Source organism: Myotis myotis, unplaced genomic scaffold, assembly GCF_014108235.1.
Source record: "Myotis myotis isolate mMyoMyo1 unplaced genomic scaffold, mMyoMyo1.p scaffold_m19_p_16, whole genome shotgun sequence".
Classification (NCBI taxonomy): domain Eukaryota; kingdom Metazoa; phylum Chordata; class Mammalia; order Chiroptera; family Vespertilionidae; genus Myotis; species Myotis myotis.
The window spans coordinates 12,196,986-12,212,809 of record NW_023416320.1 but is presented as its reverse complement, the minus strand read 5'-3'; the positions used below and the strand labels follow the sequence as shown (position 1 = coordinate 12,212,809).

General features: G+C 36.8%; 1 protein-coding gene across 3 annotated transcripts in view; it reads left to right on the top strand.

The window, feature by feature from the left end:
- ZNF706 (zinc finger protein 706) overlaps window positions 1–15,824 on the top strand; it is a 30,921-nt gene that overhangs the window by 2,624 nt on the left and 12,473 nt on the right. For 2 of the 3 annotated variants that reach the window (XM_036337954.1, XM_036337952.1), the window contains exons 2-4: window positions 1,145–1,281; window positions 2,369–2,476; window positions 3,172–5,372. In XM_036337954.1, coding sequence (XP_036193847.1) covers window positions 1,147–1,281; window positions 2,369–2,464 — 231 coding nt within the window. In that variant the 5' untranslated portion in view covers window positions 1,145–1,146 and the 3' untranslated portion in view covers window positions 2,465–2,476; window positions 3,172–5,372. Of the gene's footprint in view, window positions 1–1,144; window positions 1,282–2,368; window positions 2,477–3,171; window positions 5,373–15,824 lie in introns of those variants that run through there. The other variant, XM_036337955.1, reaches the window with a different exon arrangement.

Here is a 15,824-nt window from a genome sequence, read left to right as displayed (position 1 = left end):
TTATTCTCTCAATTGGGAACTAATTTAATCTTATTTAATAATTTGTCCAGTAATCCTGCAAAGACCAACTTTTCAGGAAGGTTTAGAATAGCACAGTAGTTTTATGAAACCTAAGTATTTGAGAGGACAGTTCCCATTGCTCTTATGATCTCCTTTAGAGGCATTAGATGACAGCTCTTATTTCTCTTCAAGTTGTAGGTCTCAGGTCACAACAGTGAATACTGGAAGGGGAAAGTACCTCTGCAAAGTGACCAAACAAATGATTGAGGAAGTAGACTAAACTTTTCTTTTGTAAACTCTTAAAGATCACATATAGTAAAGTGCAAAAGTCTTAGGTGTATATGTATGTAGCTCAGTGATTTTTACAATTGCACACACCTGTGTAACCATTACCCAGATCCAGATGTAGAACATTATCAGTACCCCAAAATCCCCCTCATGCTCTTCCCATTCACGACCTTCCAGATCAGCTTTGCCTGTTTTGAACTTTGTACAATATGTGTTCTTTGTTTTTGGGTGTCTTTCCTTTAAAACTGAGATGTAATCATGTTGTTTCCTGTAACATAGTTTCTTCTTTTTGAATGCTGCATAGTATTTCATTGTATAAATATACAAGTTATGTATCCATTTTACTATTAATAGACATTTGGATTCTTTCCAGTTTGGGATTTTTTCTATTAATAGACATTTGGATTTTTTCTAGTGTTGGAAACAGTAGCTCTGAACATTCTGGTACTGTGTCTTTTGGTGTACATACATTTGCATTTCTGTTGCATATATACCAATGTGGAATTGTAGGTTATAGCTATCGACAGTTTTCCACAGTGATTGTACTAGTTATTCTCTAGTAGCATTGTATGTGAGAATTTGAAAGCCCATACATCTTTTTAACTTTATTGTTGAAAGTATTACAGATGCCCCCCCCCCTTTTTTTTCTCATTGACCCCTTCTAGCCTGTACCCCCCCGCCATACCCACCCCAGGCCTTCACCACACTATTGTCTGTGTCCATGGGTTATGAAACGCCTACATTTTGATTAACAACTGTTTCTATGAAACTTAAGCTGTCAACTCAGAGTATTATGTTTAGTTTACTCTGTATTCGAGTAAATAAATCACTCTAATGCCTCAACTTCTGTTTTTAGATATGGCTCGTGGACAGCAGAAGATTCAGTCTCAGCAGAAAAATGCCAAAAAGCAAGCCGGACAAAAGAAGAAACAAGGACATGACCAAAAGGCTGCTGCCAAAGCTGCCTTAATATATACCTGCACTGTCTGTAGGGTAAGGGAATTGTAAGACATAGCTTTCCCCTGCACAGTTTTTCATTAGAGATTGGTTTGTATAGATTAAAATTTTGCAATCATGGCAAAATAAATGCTTTACTGAAATAGTAGGTTTAAGAGCTGGTTATTTTAGTACTCCATCTTTCATTCAACAAATATTTTATTGAATGGCTCCTGTGGCCAGGCTGTTTTCCAGGTGTTGGGGAAAGGAGTGAACAAAGCAAAGTTCCTTTCCTCAAGGAGAGTAAAGATGCCTTCTTAAGGGAAAACAATACACTTGAACTTTGTAAAGAAGTCAGATCCACATTCTTAATTTAGAGCTCAATAAAACTATGTAAGATACCAGCAAATAACACTCTTGTTACATGGTGGGCTTTTTTTCCTTTTATTAAGTCCATAGTTAGGATGTCTATAAAACTAGAGTTTGTTCATATTGAGGGCTTTTACTAGAATTAATGTGTTTATTAGATTTGAAGAATAATTATAGCAGCTGCTATTGAGTGCTTTCAGGTGCCAGCCACTGATCCAGGTGTTGTATATGTATGAGCCCACTAATCCACACAAACACCCAATGAGATAAAGTACTTTTATTTTATTCATTTTACAGAAGAATAAATTGTCATGGGGAGTATATCATTTCCACAGGTCACCCAATTAATGCATAAAAGAGCTTGGTCTTGCCTAGGGAAGTCAGTATAGTGTAATGTTTGAGAGCTACAGTACCTAGTACTAGGCTAAAGCATAGGTCTTGGGCAAATTAAGCTCTAGGGTTTAATTTCTTTAGTAAAATGAGAATAGTAGGAACTAATTTAAGATTACTATGAAGGTTCAGTGAGAATTCAGGTAACATGCTTAACATAGTAATAATTCAGTATAAGCTACCTGTTTGCTGTTAGATAAGCAGTATTCTTCATTCTCTGTGACCACCCCATGTGAAATGTGGGAATATGTTAGGAATTTCTCTATTACATGGTCTTTTTTTATATGACAGCAATTATCTATTATAAGCAGGCTCAGGATTTTTAAAATGTGTACACATTTATGAATAAGCTCTAACTCCTTTTTTGTACAATTTTTGTAATTAGACACAAATGCCAGACCCTAAAACCTTCAAGCAGCACTTTGAGAGCAAGCATCCTAAGACTCCACTTCCTCCAGAATTGGCTGATGTCCAGGCATAAAGTTGTTTACAGGTAATTGACTTTTTTTGTTGTTGTTACTGTAAGGCTTGTATACAAGAACAAAATTGTTTTCTGTAACTTTGAAGTTGATTTTTACCTTCTAGCTGACTTTATTGCTTCCTATTTTTCAGTTAATGTTTAACTTTACAATTATTAAAAGTCCATTTTCCCAGACCATATCCTGGTGAAATAGAAGTTCCTAACTACATAAAAGTTCTATTTTCTACTGGGGGGATGGAGGGAGGCTGACCAACTCTGGTCCAAGAATGGAAAAGACATGTAAGCTTAAAGAAAATAACTATTACAAAGGTATTGAGGGTCTTGCTCAGAGAAATGATGCAGACCAACGTTCCTGAGTGCCTTTTGCAGGTATCTTACTATAACAGTGCTTAGCAGAACTTCCAAGTGCGTTAAAATATAGGGCAAAATGTAGGTACATTGTATAAATCTTGGTAGTTGCTTGAAAATAATCAGGTTATATTTTCTGTAAGAGTTTTTTTCTCATAAATGGTTGTGATGTTGTTGGTGTGAGAATTTTTTTTTTAAGTAAATCAAAGCTCAGTTTATAAAATCCCATTGGCAGATCTATCAGACTAACTTGGTAGCTTAGGCATGTGTTTGTTTTTTTTCCTTAGGCATTTGAAATGTATATAAGTTGCATTTGTGCAATGTTTACCTTCACAGAAAATTTTGCTTATGTTTTATAGGTGAATTCATGACACCTTTGACTCTTCTACTGTCTCAGACCTTAGGTAACAAACCTGCAGCTGCTTTTCTAACAAACTGTTGATCAGCAACAATAAAGGGGCTACAGAAACACTCATTTTTATGCTGTTCCCTTTTGGGCTTCATGCAAAGACAATTCTGTGTAAATGTACAGTTGACTCTAATTTGGAAATCTGAAAATCAGTCCATCCTTGTTATAAAAAATTTTTTACAATTGTAATTATATTGATGTTCATATTGTGTAAAATAACTCATTTAATAAAGTAGTACTTTGATTTTACAACATCACAGGATAAATGGTTCTAGAAATTCTGTTCTAACTTTTCCACATTATTTGCCTTATAAAAATCTAATGAATTCATCAGCTAGAATTGTAAGCGCAATTCTTATCTCCCTCTCAGCTCAGTGGCAGGTTCGTTAAACTAGACCAGACTCATTCATTGAATTTGTGAACACAGTTTTATTGGCAGCCGCTGATCTAGAAGAATGACTTACCTGCTGCCTTAGTATATTGCAATCATGTGTCATTTTCCCCTCTGATTGTTTCCTATGTTTGAGGTTGGAATATTTCAACTTGCTGTATGACTTGGCTATAGCTGCCAGCCAGGTACACCTTGTAGATACGTGATAAATTCCTAAAGTGGTTAGATCGTTAGTAAGCCCTTCTGAAAAACTAGGTTTTGAAGTATGTCATAATGAAATAATCAGTAAGCCTAATCATTTATTACAAAATATGATGGAACATGTGTGAACTGGTAAAGATTTATCTTTTATAAATTATGTTGGATTCTTTGAAAAGGCTTCAAATTCTTTCATTTGAAATTGAAACACATAATTTTGGAGGAGTTTTTGGAAGTTAATGATTTGACCAATTCTAGAATGAATTTTGCATTAACAGTAAGATTGGAATAACTTGTGGCTGGGTTAATTCCCAGGACCTTCTCCCTCTTTTCCTTTTTGAGTCATTGATTTTAGGAGTTTACTTTGTGCTGCTTCCTAAAATCAAAGACTGTGTACAGTATGACTTCCGTCTGAACTAGAAAGTATTAAAATAGGCCAGTATCTAGATTGATTTGGTTCCAGGGACAGGGAAATGGGTTGGTTCAGATGGATGAGGTAAATCCTACCCAGTTAAGGGAGACTAATTTTAGGGTTCTTCTAATTTTCTTTTGTCAGCTATTAACTTTATGAGTGAAACTGCTGTAACTCAGTTGAAATTTTAAAGTTAATATAATAGGAAGAACACTCAAATATTTCCTGGTAATTGTTTAGAGCCACAAATATGATCCTGTGGATTAAAAAATGCATTCCCTCCTTGTGCTGCAACTCATCACTGCATTTGTTTTGTAGCTGTGCATATTCTGCCCACCTTGTTTGTCTTCACTGTAAGTTTAAAATAAGATATTTTTAAGGAAAATCGTCAGTGGTGATAGTTCCTTAGCAATTTCTATTCTTATACTATTACTTTAATGATTTTTTTCATGTATTTAATTTCCTGAGTTTCAGATTTAATATGTTACTTCCCTATATGTTGATTACCAGAACATTAGAGTTTGCCTAATTGCTTGTGGTGGGTATTATAGAAGTTATGGTTAAATTACAATTTAAAAGTTTTTTAAAGTGCTTTGAACATATGTATCTTTATGTTTAGCAACAAATCACTTAAAAACCGCTTACAAGTTTTTGTTTAATTTTTTTTCATTTGTTCAACTGACTAATTCAGAATAAAAGCTTTTTGTTCTTGTATTTAACTCTTTTTTATAAGCAGCTGAAGACATCATATTTAAGTATATTTCAGTGATGGGAATAGCTGCATTCTCGTCCTCTATGTGAGGATTATTAGTACAATCCCCTTTTTATTGTGTTTGAGCTAAATCTGCTATAAAGGAGAAATTAAAATTCTTAACTATCCTTGTTATTCAATTTGAAGATTCTTTAACAGATCCCAACAAAGTTTATTATATAAAACTGTTATGGTGTCTTCAAAGACTTGATAAAATACACTGAGAGAATTGGTCCATTGTATTCTGTATTTCCATTAGTTGCCAAAAGGAATGGGGTTAAGATTAAACTTGTTTCCATTCTCCTTCGTAGAGTATGGATCTACATCCCCTGTTTAACTGACACACTGGGGGCTCAGTTGTGTGCTGTAATGTCTTATTAAAGGAGATATTAAAGAAAACTAAACTAGTCTAATTTCTTCAACCTTGTAGGGTTTTTATATTGCCTATTCTCTCTTTTAATTTTTCAATTTAAAATTTATCTCTTGAGTTTAGAGCTCAGTAGTTCTAAGGATGACAAGAGATTTCTTTCATTTCTCTTTTTATTTTTCCTGTAGTCTATTTTGGATCTATAGACTATTCTTAAAAATGAAAGGAAGAAGGTTGTCGTTCTGAAACCTCAACTCTATAGAATAAGTTGTTAGAAGAGGGAAGTAGTTGACTGTTAATATAAAAATAATACTAAAAAATGCTTAGGTCAGTTAATTGAATTGGATGGATAAGTCCTTTATGACATTGACTCAGACTTGAGATAGCACTTCTGGTTTTATATTTAAAATACTGTGTAGCTAATTACTTACATTATAATTGAGTTCTGAAATGTATGTCACATGGATAAGATAGAATTTACCAACATTATCATTTAATCTTACTGAATCTGAATTTATTTGTGCTAGATTTTCATTTTTGTGGGGGTTTAGGGTTTGGTTTGGTTTTGGTCAGAGATACATAATTTTTGGAGTGTATAACAAATGAAGATCAACATTAGGGGGTTGTGTTTACTGTGACTTTACATTCTGAAATCTTCCAGACTAGCCTAATATTTTCTATTGTAAAAGTTTCAGAAAAAATCTTAGGCATTTCTAATGTGTAGACTTAATAAAACATCTGTCAACTTGACTGAAAAAAAAGATGTTTTATTAATAAAAGTTTATCCTGTCATTAATTGTATATTACCTTATTAAGCTGAAAATTAAATGTCTTCTATTTTAAATGTTCTTTGGATAAACTGTTTACTGAATATACCATCTTTGGGGGAGAGGTTTTGTTTTTGATCAGCCATTCTTTAGCTCTAATTTTGTACTCAATATGGCTTCATATTTTAAAATCTGCACATGTAGAAAGACTTAAATTAATTATTTATGTCCACATGGGCATATCTGTACTGTGAAGTAATTATGTTAAAATCAGTATTTTTAATCATTTTTTATGTATACAACATCTTTTTCTATACATATTAATAATAGCTTAGGTTTTTATAGGCCACATAGGTACCTCACTTTATCACTGTTTACTGTCTTATAAAATTGAGAATGTAGCTTGTATTTTGGATTCTTATTAAAATTTTAATTACTAGGAAGTAAGCCATTATAATATTTTCTCTATAACAGTGTAATAGTGTGTCTCAAAATGAGTTCTTGTAGCTAGGGTGACCATACATCCTGGTTTGCCAAAGACAGTCTTGTTTTAAGTATTTCATATTAAACATCAAATTAATATTGGACAGTAAGGTAGCTCATTATAAGTTAACATTACCTCCTTTTACTCACACGTGTCAGTTTATGTCAAGCAACTGCTTTTTGAAAATGTAGCTTTAAAAAAACTCATACTCAGAAATTCTTACTCATTAAATGGGAACATGTGATACTTAGCAAGGTTTGTCTTTTAAAGTCCTTGAATCTATTTTTATTTGTTATTTTAAAACTCCCAATGGAGACTTAAATATCTGGTAAAATGAACTAGATTCCCAAAACTTTGAAATGCCTTTAATTCGCAGGCATTTAACATATAAACATATTGTTTGTACCAAGTTCATACTTTTGTTTTCTATCATCTTTACACCCAAAGGATTTAGGGAAGATGGCCAGTTGGGATTAGAGGTACTGCTACCTGTTACTGTAGAACACTTATTGAGGAAGGAAGGGAAATTAGCATTGGCTGCAAGTTAGATGTCTGCTGGACTAATAGTATTGAAAACTTATGGCAAATCTTTTGATTTTGATACAGGGTGCTTCTACATATTGATCTGGATCTCTGAAATTTTCTTTTTTATAATTAATTTTGGAATACTTTTAGACCTACAGAGAATTGTAATAGTAGTCTAAGAGAGTTCTTGTGTCCCCTCACTTAATTTCAGTTTACCCCTATGTTCTTTTTCTAAAAATATATTTTTATTGATTTCAGAGAGGAAGGGAGAGAGTAATGGAAACATCAATGATGAGAGACAATCATTGATTGGCTGCCTCCTGCACGCCTCACACTGGGGATCATGCCTGCAACCTGGGCATGTGCCCTGACTGGGAATCGAACCGTGACCTCCGTTCATGGGTCATCACTCAACCACTGAACCACTGACCCACACAGGCCGGGCTTAATGTTCTTTTTTTTTTTTTTTTTTTTAATAATTGTTTGTTTTCAATTGTAGTTCATGTGCAATATTAAGGTGTACAACCCACACCTAATTAGTTCTATTCTTACATAACTGTGTTGGGCTTGTCAAAACTAAGAAACCAGCATTGGTGTGTTAACATTAACTCATTTGTCTATTAATTGACTTTTTCTGTTCCACGATCCAACTCAGAATGCTACATTGCATTTAGTTGTCATTTCTCCTTGGTTTCTTGTGGTCTGTGATGGTTTCTCAGTCTTCCTCTTGTTTTTCATGACCTTGAAAGTTTTGATGTGTAGGGAAGTATGTTCTAGAATCTAGAACATCCCTCAGTTTGTATTTGTTTAATGATTATATTAGGATAACAGGTTTTTGGAAAGAAGACCACAGAGGTGAAGTGCCCTTCTCATTCACCTTGCAGGTGAATGATCCCCACATGACATCACTTGATTAAGGTGCTGTCTGCCAAGTTCTCCACTGGAAAGTTACTCTTTTTTTCCTTTTCATATACTAGTTTTTCAAAGTAAGTCTAACCCTTAATCAAGGGGAGTGGGGATTTAGCTCCACCTCCTGGAGGGGAGAGTATATGTATATATGTATATTATTTGGAATTCTTCTATAAGGAAGTACTACAAGCTCATCTTGCTTTTATTTTTTCTTCCCAGCCCTAGATTGAGCCATTTCTTTAAAGAGTCCTGATTCCTTTTATTGGAGAATGGTATTTAGAAACAAGATCTGGTCACTGGGTCTGAGGTTTGTGGCAGGGTATTTTTGTCTGTGTGCTTTTTTAAAAAATTATGAAATGTTGAAATTCTCCCCACTGTTAACTAATATGATTTGAGGGTTGTAGGAAGAAGAGTATCTTTATCCCAGATTTTTAGGGTTTTCTACACATCATTGTTGAAGCATTCTCTTTTAAGTCACCAACATATTTATTGAGAATAAGATATGTGAAGTTGCTTTATGAGCTGTAAAGTATTACATAAAAGCAATTTATTATAAAAAATGTAATTAAGTTTCCTTATCTATAGAAATTAAAATGCATTTTAGGAGATAGTGCATATGTTTATTTACATAATTTTAAGCTATATGGCTAAGTGTATAGACAATAATTTCTACGGGAATACATAAGAAGGAGATGACTTAGGAGTTGGAGAGGTTGATCTGTGCCTGAAAGGAGGGGGAGTTCGCCGGGGGAGGAGTAGGAGTGAATAGGGAATCAAAATGAGGATGGCTGAGTGAGCAAAAAGCTCAGTCAAGTACATAAGTTTCTTTGAGAGAAAGTGAGTAGGCCAGCCAGAGCGTAAGGCTTGTGAATGAGAACCTTTGAGCCTACGAATGAGAGTGGGGAGCGGTCATTAGAATGGACCCATATTGTGCGATGTGTGCACACTGCAATAAATAGTTCAAATTACTCCTAACACTGTGGGCTAACCCTTTCAGGGTTTGGGGGTGGGGGAGTGACATGTTAGGAAGATAAATATTTACCAATGATATATTCTGTTACTGTTTTGATAAGAAATTTTTTTTTTTTACAAACTCTTGTACTTTCCTTATTTTTTAGCAGAGTATATCATCCATAATCTAACCTCTGATTATTCAAGGTCGTTATGAATGCAGATTTACAGGCAGTAATTTTGCTCTGCTGTAACGCAGTGATACTGCTAGTGCTCAGTTGCTATATTTAGGAACGTTTGTCTCTGCACTACATGGTCCCCAGACTACAGTGTCTCTAAATGATATTTATTGTCTTCTACTTTATTATAACAGTAATACCTTTTCATTACATCTAAAAATTTGGAGAATATAGTAAAGTTGAATTTTAAATATTTACCAGGACAGATACTTTTTGATGATTATTCTCTCTCACACATATACACACATCTACACATGCATACATGCAAACACAGGGTGTCCCCCAAAAATGTATACACACTTTGAATGATTACGAAGTCAGTGTTTACTAACATATAATTCATTTTCAACATTTAAAATGATCTACAGAAATGAATAATTATTTTTGTTGATGCCTGTTTTCAAACTAATGACTGTTCTGGTCCAGGCACTGCTGATAACGCAAAGCAATAGAATCGCAAACATCAAGAGTCATTTCATTCAGTATTTGCACCCTCAATTTGTTGACTGTTGTCGGTTTTGTACCGTAAGCTTTTATCTTTTATGTATAAGTTAATGCATATTTTTGTTTTTATGTAGTTATGTTTGCATGTTATGGTTTTGTCCTTTGCCATTTCAGTTAACACACATAACAAGAGGGTTTTTTCTCATGTTATAAACTTCTTGTGAAATTTTTGTGGCTGTAAAATGATCCATTGGGTAGGTTTGCTATCTTTTTTTAAAAAAACAATTCCCCTGTTTTTAATCTGTGTAGAAGTCTATTTCCAACATTTAAAGATTTTTTAAATTTGATTTTTAGAAAGAAAGGGAGAGAGAGAAACATTGATGTGAGAGCAAAACATTAATCAGCTGCCTCCTGCATGCCCCCTACTGGAATCACGCCCAAACCCGGGCATGTGCACTGACGGGGAATCGACCCCCTTCACCCCTTACCCACCTCTCCCAGGCCTTCACCACTCTCTACTGTCTGTGTCCATGGGCCATGCATACATGTATATAAGTTCCCTAGTTAATCACTTCCCACCCACCCTTCAACCCCCCCCCCCCCCGCCTTAAGGGAAATTTGTTATTCAAGACTAATGAAATCTGCTTTTAATGTATTGACACCTGCCTGTTGTGAAGAAATAGGAAAAGTAATTTTTATTATAGTCAGTTCAGAAAGTTACAGTAACAAAATAGCCTTTGCTTCTAGATCTTTCTGATCTGCATTTTGTTAGGTTCTGTTATTTCATATTTTCGTGTATGGATTTTATTGTAACAAAATAAACTGTACGTAAGCCTGGCTTTGAGTAGTCAGGAATATTTCTGATAGGAAGAGTTCCTGAAATCGGATAGGAGATTATAAAACATGAGAATTTAAAGCTAGAGACCCTGTGAGAAAAATGACAAAGTCTAAGTTTAGATTTGGCTCTGTTTCAAAGATGAGTGAACTTGGACAGGTTACTTCACCTTTCTGAGCTATGGTATCTTCTGTCACCTTATAAAATGCAGAAACTAATACCTACCTCAAAGGATTGTTCTACCTGAAAGAGTGACACAAGTATAAGTAATTGCCTATCGTTGGCACTCATCCTTCTTTTTGCCCATTTCTTCTTGTGCTTTTCCTCATTGAAATGCTTCCATCTAACCCCAGTCTCTTTCTGTAGAAATTCTACCCATTCTTTAGGGCTCAACTCAAATGCTGATTTTATTTTTTCATGAAGCTTAGCACTTTAAGAAAAATGTATTAAATGTGGGAAAGAGAAATACATAGTACTAAAAATGAAACAAGGCTGAAAACTATTAAAAAAATAATGTCAGGAGACTTGAGTTTTAGGAGGGCAAAGTTCCTAAAAAGTGGTAAAGAAAAAAAGCTTAGTTTTTAGCTAAGCATCAGTAACGAGGAATGTGTGTTCACTGGCACTGCCTTTGCCACTTCTGTTTACTCACCATGTATTTTGTAAAGTCTCATTATAAAAATGAAACAAGCCTAATATGAAATAATATGGAGACATCTGATTTCATTGGGTGTTCACCTGGCCTTGATTAATTATAATTCATAAGGCTGTAAGAATTCACCTTAAATCAGAACCACTGTCATTCTAGGGAAGTGATATAGATGGGAAGCTACCCACGGGACTAGAGGTAGGTAATTTGTTTCTTGATTTTCAAAAAGTACAAAAGAGAACATTGAAGAAAGTGCAGAACTGTATATTTGCTCTTAGTCTCTAGGTAAATACATGCATTATCTTTTTGCTGTGAGCCTCCCTTTTTCTCATTTGGACTAATTTCATGTGCTTTCCCTGGACATGAGGAATTCTCCCGCAGCCCAGTTCCAGGCACATCCCCTCTGAAGCTGTCTGTTCTCCATTGCCCACCAGATGAGCCCCCACTCCTGGGCTGTGGCTGGCAGTGCCTCCACAGTCGGGCCCAGCATGCGCTCCAGCCAGCCCCTTCTGGTGCCGTATCTGATCCCAGGCTCCTGCTAAGGTGAATTATGTGCTGACTTTAACTCTGACTGCGCTTTCTTACCTCCACACAATGTTTTGGTCTGTAAGCTAGGATGCCCTCTTTCTCCTCCATTCCTTTGAGATTGTCTCTGGCTTTTCCCCACGCTCCTTACTGTAATAGGATCGCTCCTTGCGGAGCCGGTTGGAGTAGTCTTTTATCTTTGCATCATTATGTATTCTGTTCTTTCTAGGATCCTTGGAACAGGAATTACTTGTTTTTGTGCCTACTTGAATGTTTATAACCAACCATGTGACTATTTATTATCTTTAAATATAACATTCCCTGAATGAGGACAAAATTCTCATTCCTTTTGTGGATTACTTTTTAAAAGCTTGTTTACTTTTTTAGATGACTAAAGTCATAGGAGTGTTTGTTACAGGCAGTGCCATGCATGCAGAATACTTTATACTTGAAAAAGTATTTTTGCTTTTTTGAAATACATAAAACATCCGCAAAGCATGTAAAAAGTGTAAGATAAGATACATTATGCCCTTGAAAAAGTAAACTTGTAAAGGGTCTGTGGCAACATTTTGTTTTAGTATTTAACACGCGTAGTTTGAAATATGATGCTGGGACTTAGAAGTCAGGACTGAAGAGAGAGATTTGCATTAATCTTCATAACGGTGATCTTTGAAACCTTAGAAATAGGTGATATCGCTAAGACAATATGTAGTCAAAAGAACAGGAAGCTGAGTATAAAACTGAAAGGCCCTGTTAGAGGGTGGGTAGAGATGGAGCTAGGAAGAGTAGTCAAAAGAGCAGCCAAAGGGTAAGAAGAGTACCAGGCCAATCTGGGCTCGCAGAAGAGACTGAGCAAGCCTGGGCAGTCGGGCAAGAGCTGCCATTCATTCATTGAGTGTCTGCTTTGAGCCAATGTGTGGATTAAGCACATTCTCAGCAGCAGTGGTCATTATCCCAAATGCTTTCCTGAGGTCAAAGAAGTGTAGTTTCAGGAAAACAGGAGGGGTAGAAGCTAGGAGGTAAGGAAGGAGCAGATGTAAGGTAGTGTCAAATGACATGTGTTCATCCTTGCAATCAAGGCGTCCTTCAGAGCCACCTAGAGCACTGATGGCCAGGGAAACCTGTTGTGGTTGGGCAGAAAAAGTGCTCACAGTTTAAAATGTACTGTAAGGTGTTTATTTTTTAAACACAATAAGCTTAACTTATACTTAAAATGTTGGCATAAAATACTAAGACGTGATTAAATATGCCATATTTAAGTATAGCATCTTCACCTAGCTCTTCGGTGTTTTAGTCCTCTGTGATATGTGAAACTTACTAGCCTTTATTGGTAGCATGAAAGCAGAGTATTCCTTGAGTTGGTTGGACAGGGAATAGAGATTCATTTTTAAGTTTTAAAAAAATATATAGTAGTGGTTATTTTCTTGAAAGAATTTCTAGAAGTGAAATTTCGGGCATGAAAATGTAGCCGCTTTCACACTGGCTGCCCTTTGACATAGGATACTAGGCCTGTGTCCAGCCTGTTTTGCATGGGGCAGTGGTGGAGACAGTCAGAAGCTCCTGGTAGCACTATGAGCAGGAATTTTTTTTAAGTATGTTAAAATGCGTTTGTACCGTGTGAAGCCCTTTGAAGTGGTGCTGTAGTGGTTCTCCAGGGCGGTGCCAGCACACTGGTGTGTGGTTTCCAGCTGTGAAAAGCAAATTAACTACTGATCATTTTCTAACTTGAGATGGAGAGGAAGGGAGAGAGGGAGAGGGCAAGAGAGATCAACTTGTTCTACTTATTTACCCATTTATTGGCTGCTGCTTGTATGTGCCCTGACCGAGATCAAACCGCTCAGCCTTGGTGTATCGGCCAGGGCAATAGTCCCTTACTTTTCCATTCATGCCATGAAACTGGTTTTCCTTTTGTTTTAATTGGTTCATTGAGTGATGGGTTGATTATTTGGGGTTTTTAATTTCAAAATGCTACTGTTGTTAAATGATTGTTTGCATTGTCTAAAGGGAAAAATTGACAAAGACTGCTCTTGATCTCAACGGGACCTCCTGTTCTTTAAAACAACTCAATATAAAACCCAATTTTAACTGGCCTGTGTTAAGAAAGGCCCTAATAAGAGAGTCTGCTACTTTAAGGGAATAACACAGCCTATGGTATGTATATCTAGCAACTAAAGTGGTGACACCTTCCTGCCTTTTCTGTTTCTCTTAGGCACAGATTTCTTTCACTGCCGCCAGAGAGGATACTGCCCCACTTATTTTGTCCTTGTATCTTTGGACCTTGAAGTGGGCACCTTAATCCTTTAGTGTCAGTGTCAACAGAATGCTGTCAGTATCAGGACCACTGTCAGTGTTTTCACACTGGGATCCATGCACAGTTGACCCTTGAGCAAATGCGGGGCTTAGGGGTGCCAACCTGTCTACAGCCAAAAACTGTGTATAACTTAAGTCAGCCCTCTTCATATGCGGGTCCCAACCAAAAACACAGGAAAGGTAAACTGTAATTCTGTCCTGTCATTTACTGCTTCTACCACATGTTTTATTGACCTTTCATTAGTCTCCCAAAAATATAACAATATTTAAATTCTGGTTGTTTTGGGGGGAATGACTGTTCCTTGTCACTTGCAATGAAATAGGATAGCATGAGAATTTAGAACATGGGCTCTAGGCTCACCTGTGTTTTAGTTTCAGCCCTTCCTCCTGCCTATGTGATGTTAGATAAGTCGCTCAATCTAGCCAACCTTCAGTTTCATTGGGTAAAGTAGGATGATAATGAGTTAATTACCTCTTAAATGTGATAAAACTATTAAGTGCTTGCTTAGAGCAGAGGATTCACTAAATGTTAACCAAACACAATAAGCAACCAAATTTTCTGACCCTGGCAGATAAGCTGCTTGATTATTTGGTGTCTGAATTCAGAGAGTGCCAGGAACTTTGAGAAAGTCACTTGATCCTTCTGAGTTTCAGTAAAATGAAGAATGTGCCTACCTCCCAGGCTTAAATGAGATAACATCAAAGGACCTGGAGGAATATTTGCTCAACATATAATTACCAAGTGCTTTAGGGGATGCAGCAGGGGACAAAATAAACAGTTTTGGTGTTCATGGGGCTTACACAGAGTAGAGCTAAATTAATACTGATTTTCAATCAGAAAAGGCAAAGAAATGCCACATATTCAAGTTATAAAATCTTAGGAAGAGAGCAAGTTTTATTCACAAAATTAATGAAACGTCTAGTCACCAGCAGCTACACAGATTTTTGTCACTAGTATAAAACAAGTGGCAGTGGTTGGTGATTGTCTACTAGGGCTTCATAGATACCTGAGTATGGATTTAAAGCCACCTTTCTGGTGCCACGGGCCTTGTGCCTGCATTCACCATGTTTGCCAGTGGTGAGTCATTCTGCCAACTCCTGGGACAAATGTGAAATGGAATCTGGATTGTAGCTCTCGTGACCTGGAGCCCTGGTGGTGAGACAACGGCTCTGAGTACAGGTGGTATTTTAATCTCCCATTAAAGGTCATGCCTGGGAGAGGTATGGGGAGTGAACAGATGGTGTTATATGTGGCCTCAAATAAGATAGTTTGTTTTTCCGCGCCATGGTTTATAGTATCACTATTACAAAGTTCTAAAGGGGCCCCTGGGAAGCTGCTGCCAAAATAGGATTGTAAGTTTAACAGACGAGGGAATCCACCTCTGAAGCATAAGAGGGAGAACATGGGGACAGGGTGGGGAAGCCTTCCGACCACGGTGTGGTTCTCACGCTGAAGAAAGGAAGTCCTGAGTAGAAAAGCCTCAGATTGCAGTGTATTCTGAGAAAGCTTCTGTCAGGCTATGGAGTGTCTCCAAGCCAGAGTCACCCAGGAGAGGAACCCTGTGCAGGACAGGAATAGGCCAGCACCAACCCTGCCCGGCTGTCGGTGGCTGGGGGCCGTGCCCAGGCAGGTGGAAAGCTTGGCCTAAGCACAAAGACGGGGAAGCAGTGGGCAATAGTTGGGTCTGTTAGTCAGTTAGGCTTCCCACAGCTGGTTGTCTTCAAGGAGATTTGAACAGCACTCTCTCATGGGTGCTGCAGACCCTAAATATATCCTTTTTGGTGGAGGGTGGGGAGATGTGGCATATGAGGTAGCCCTTAGGAATCCTATAGCCAAATAGACTCACAT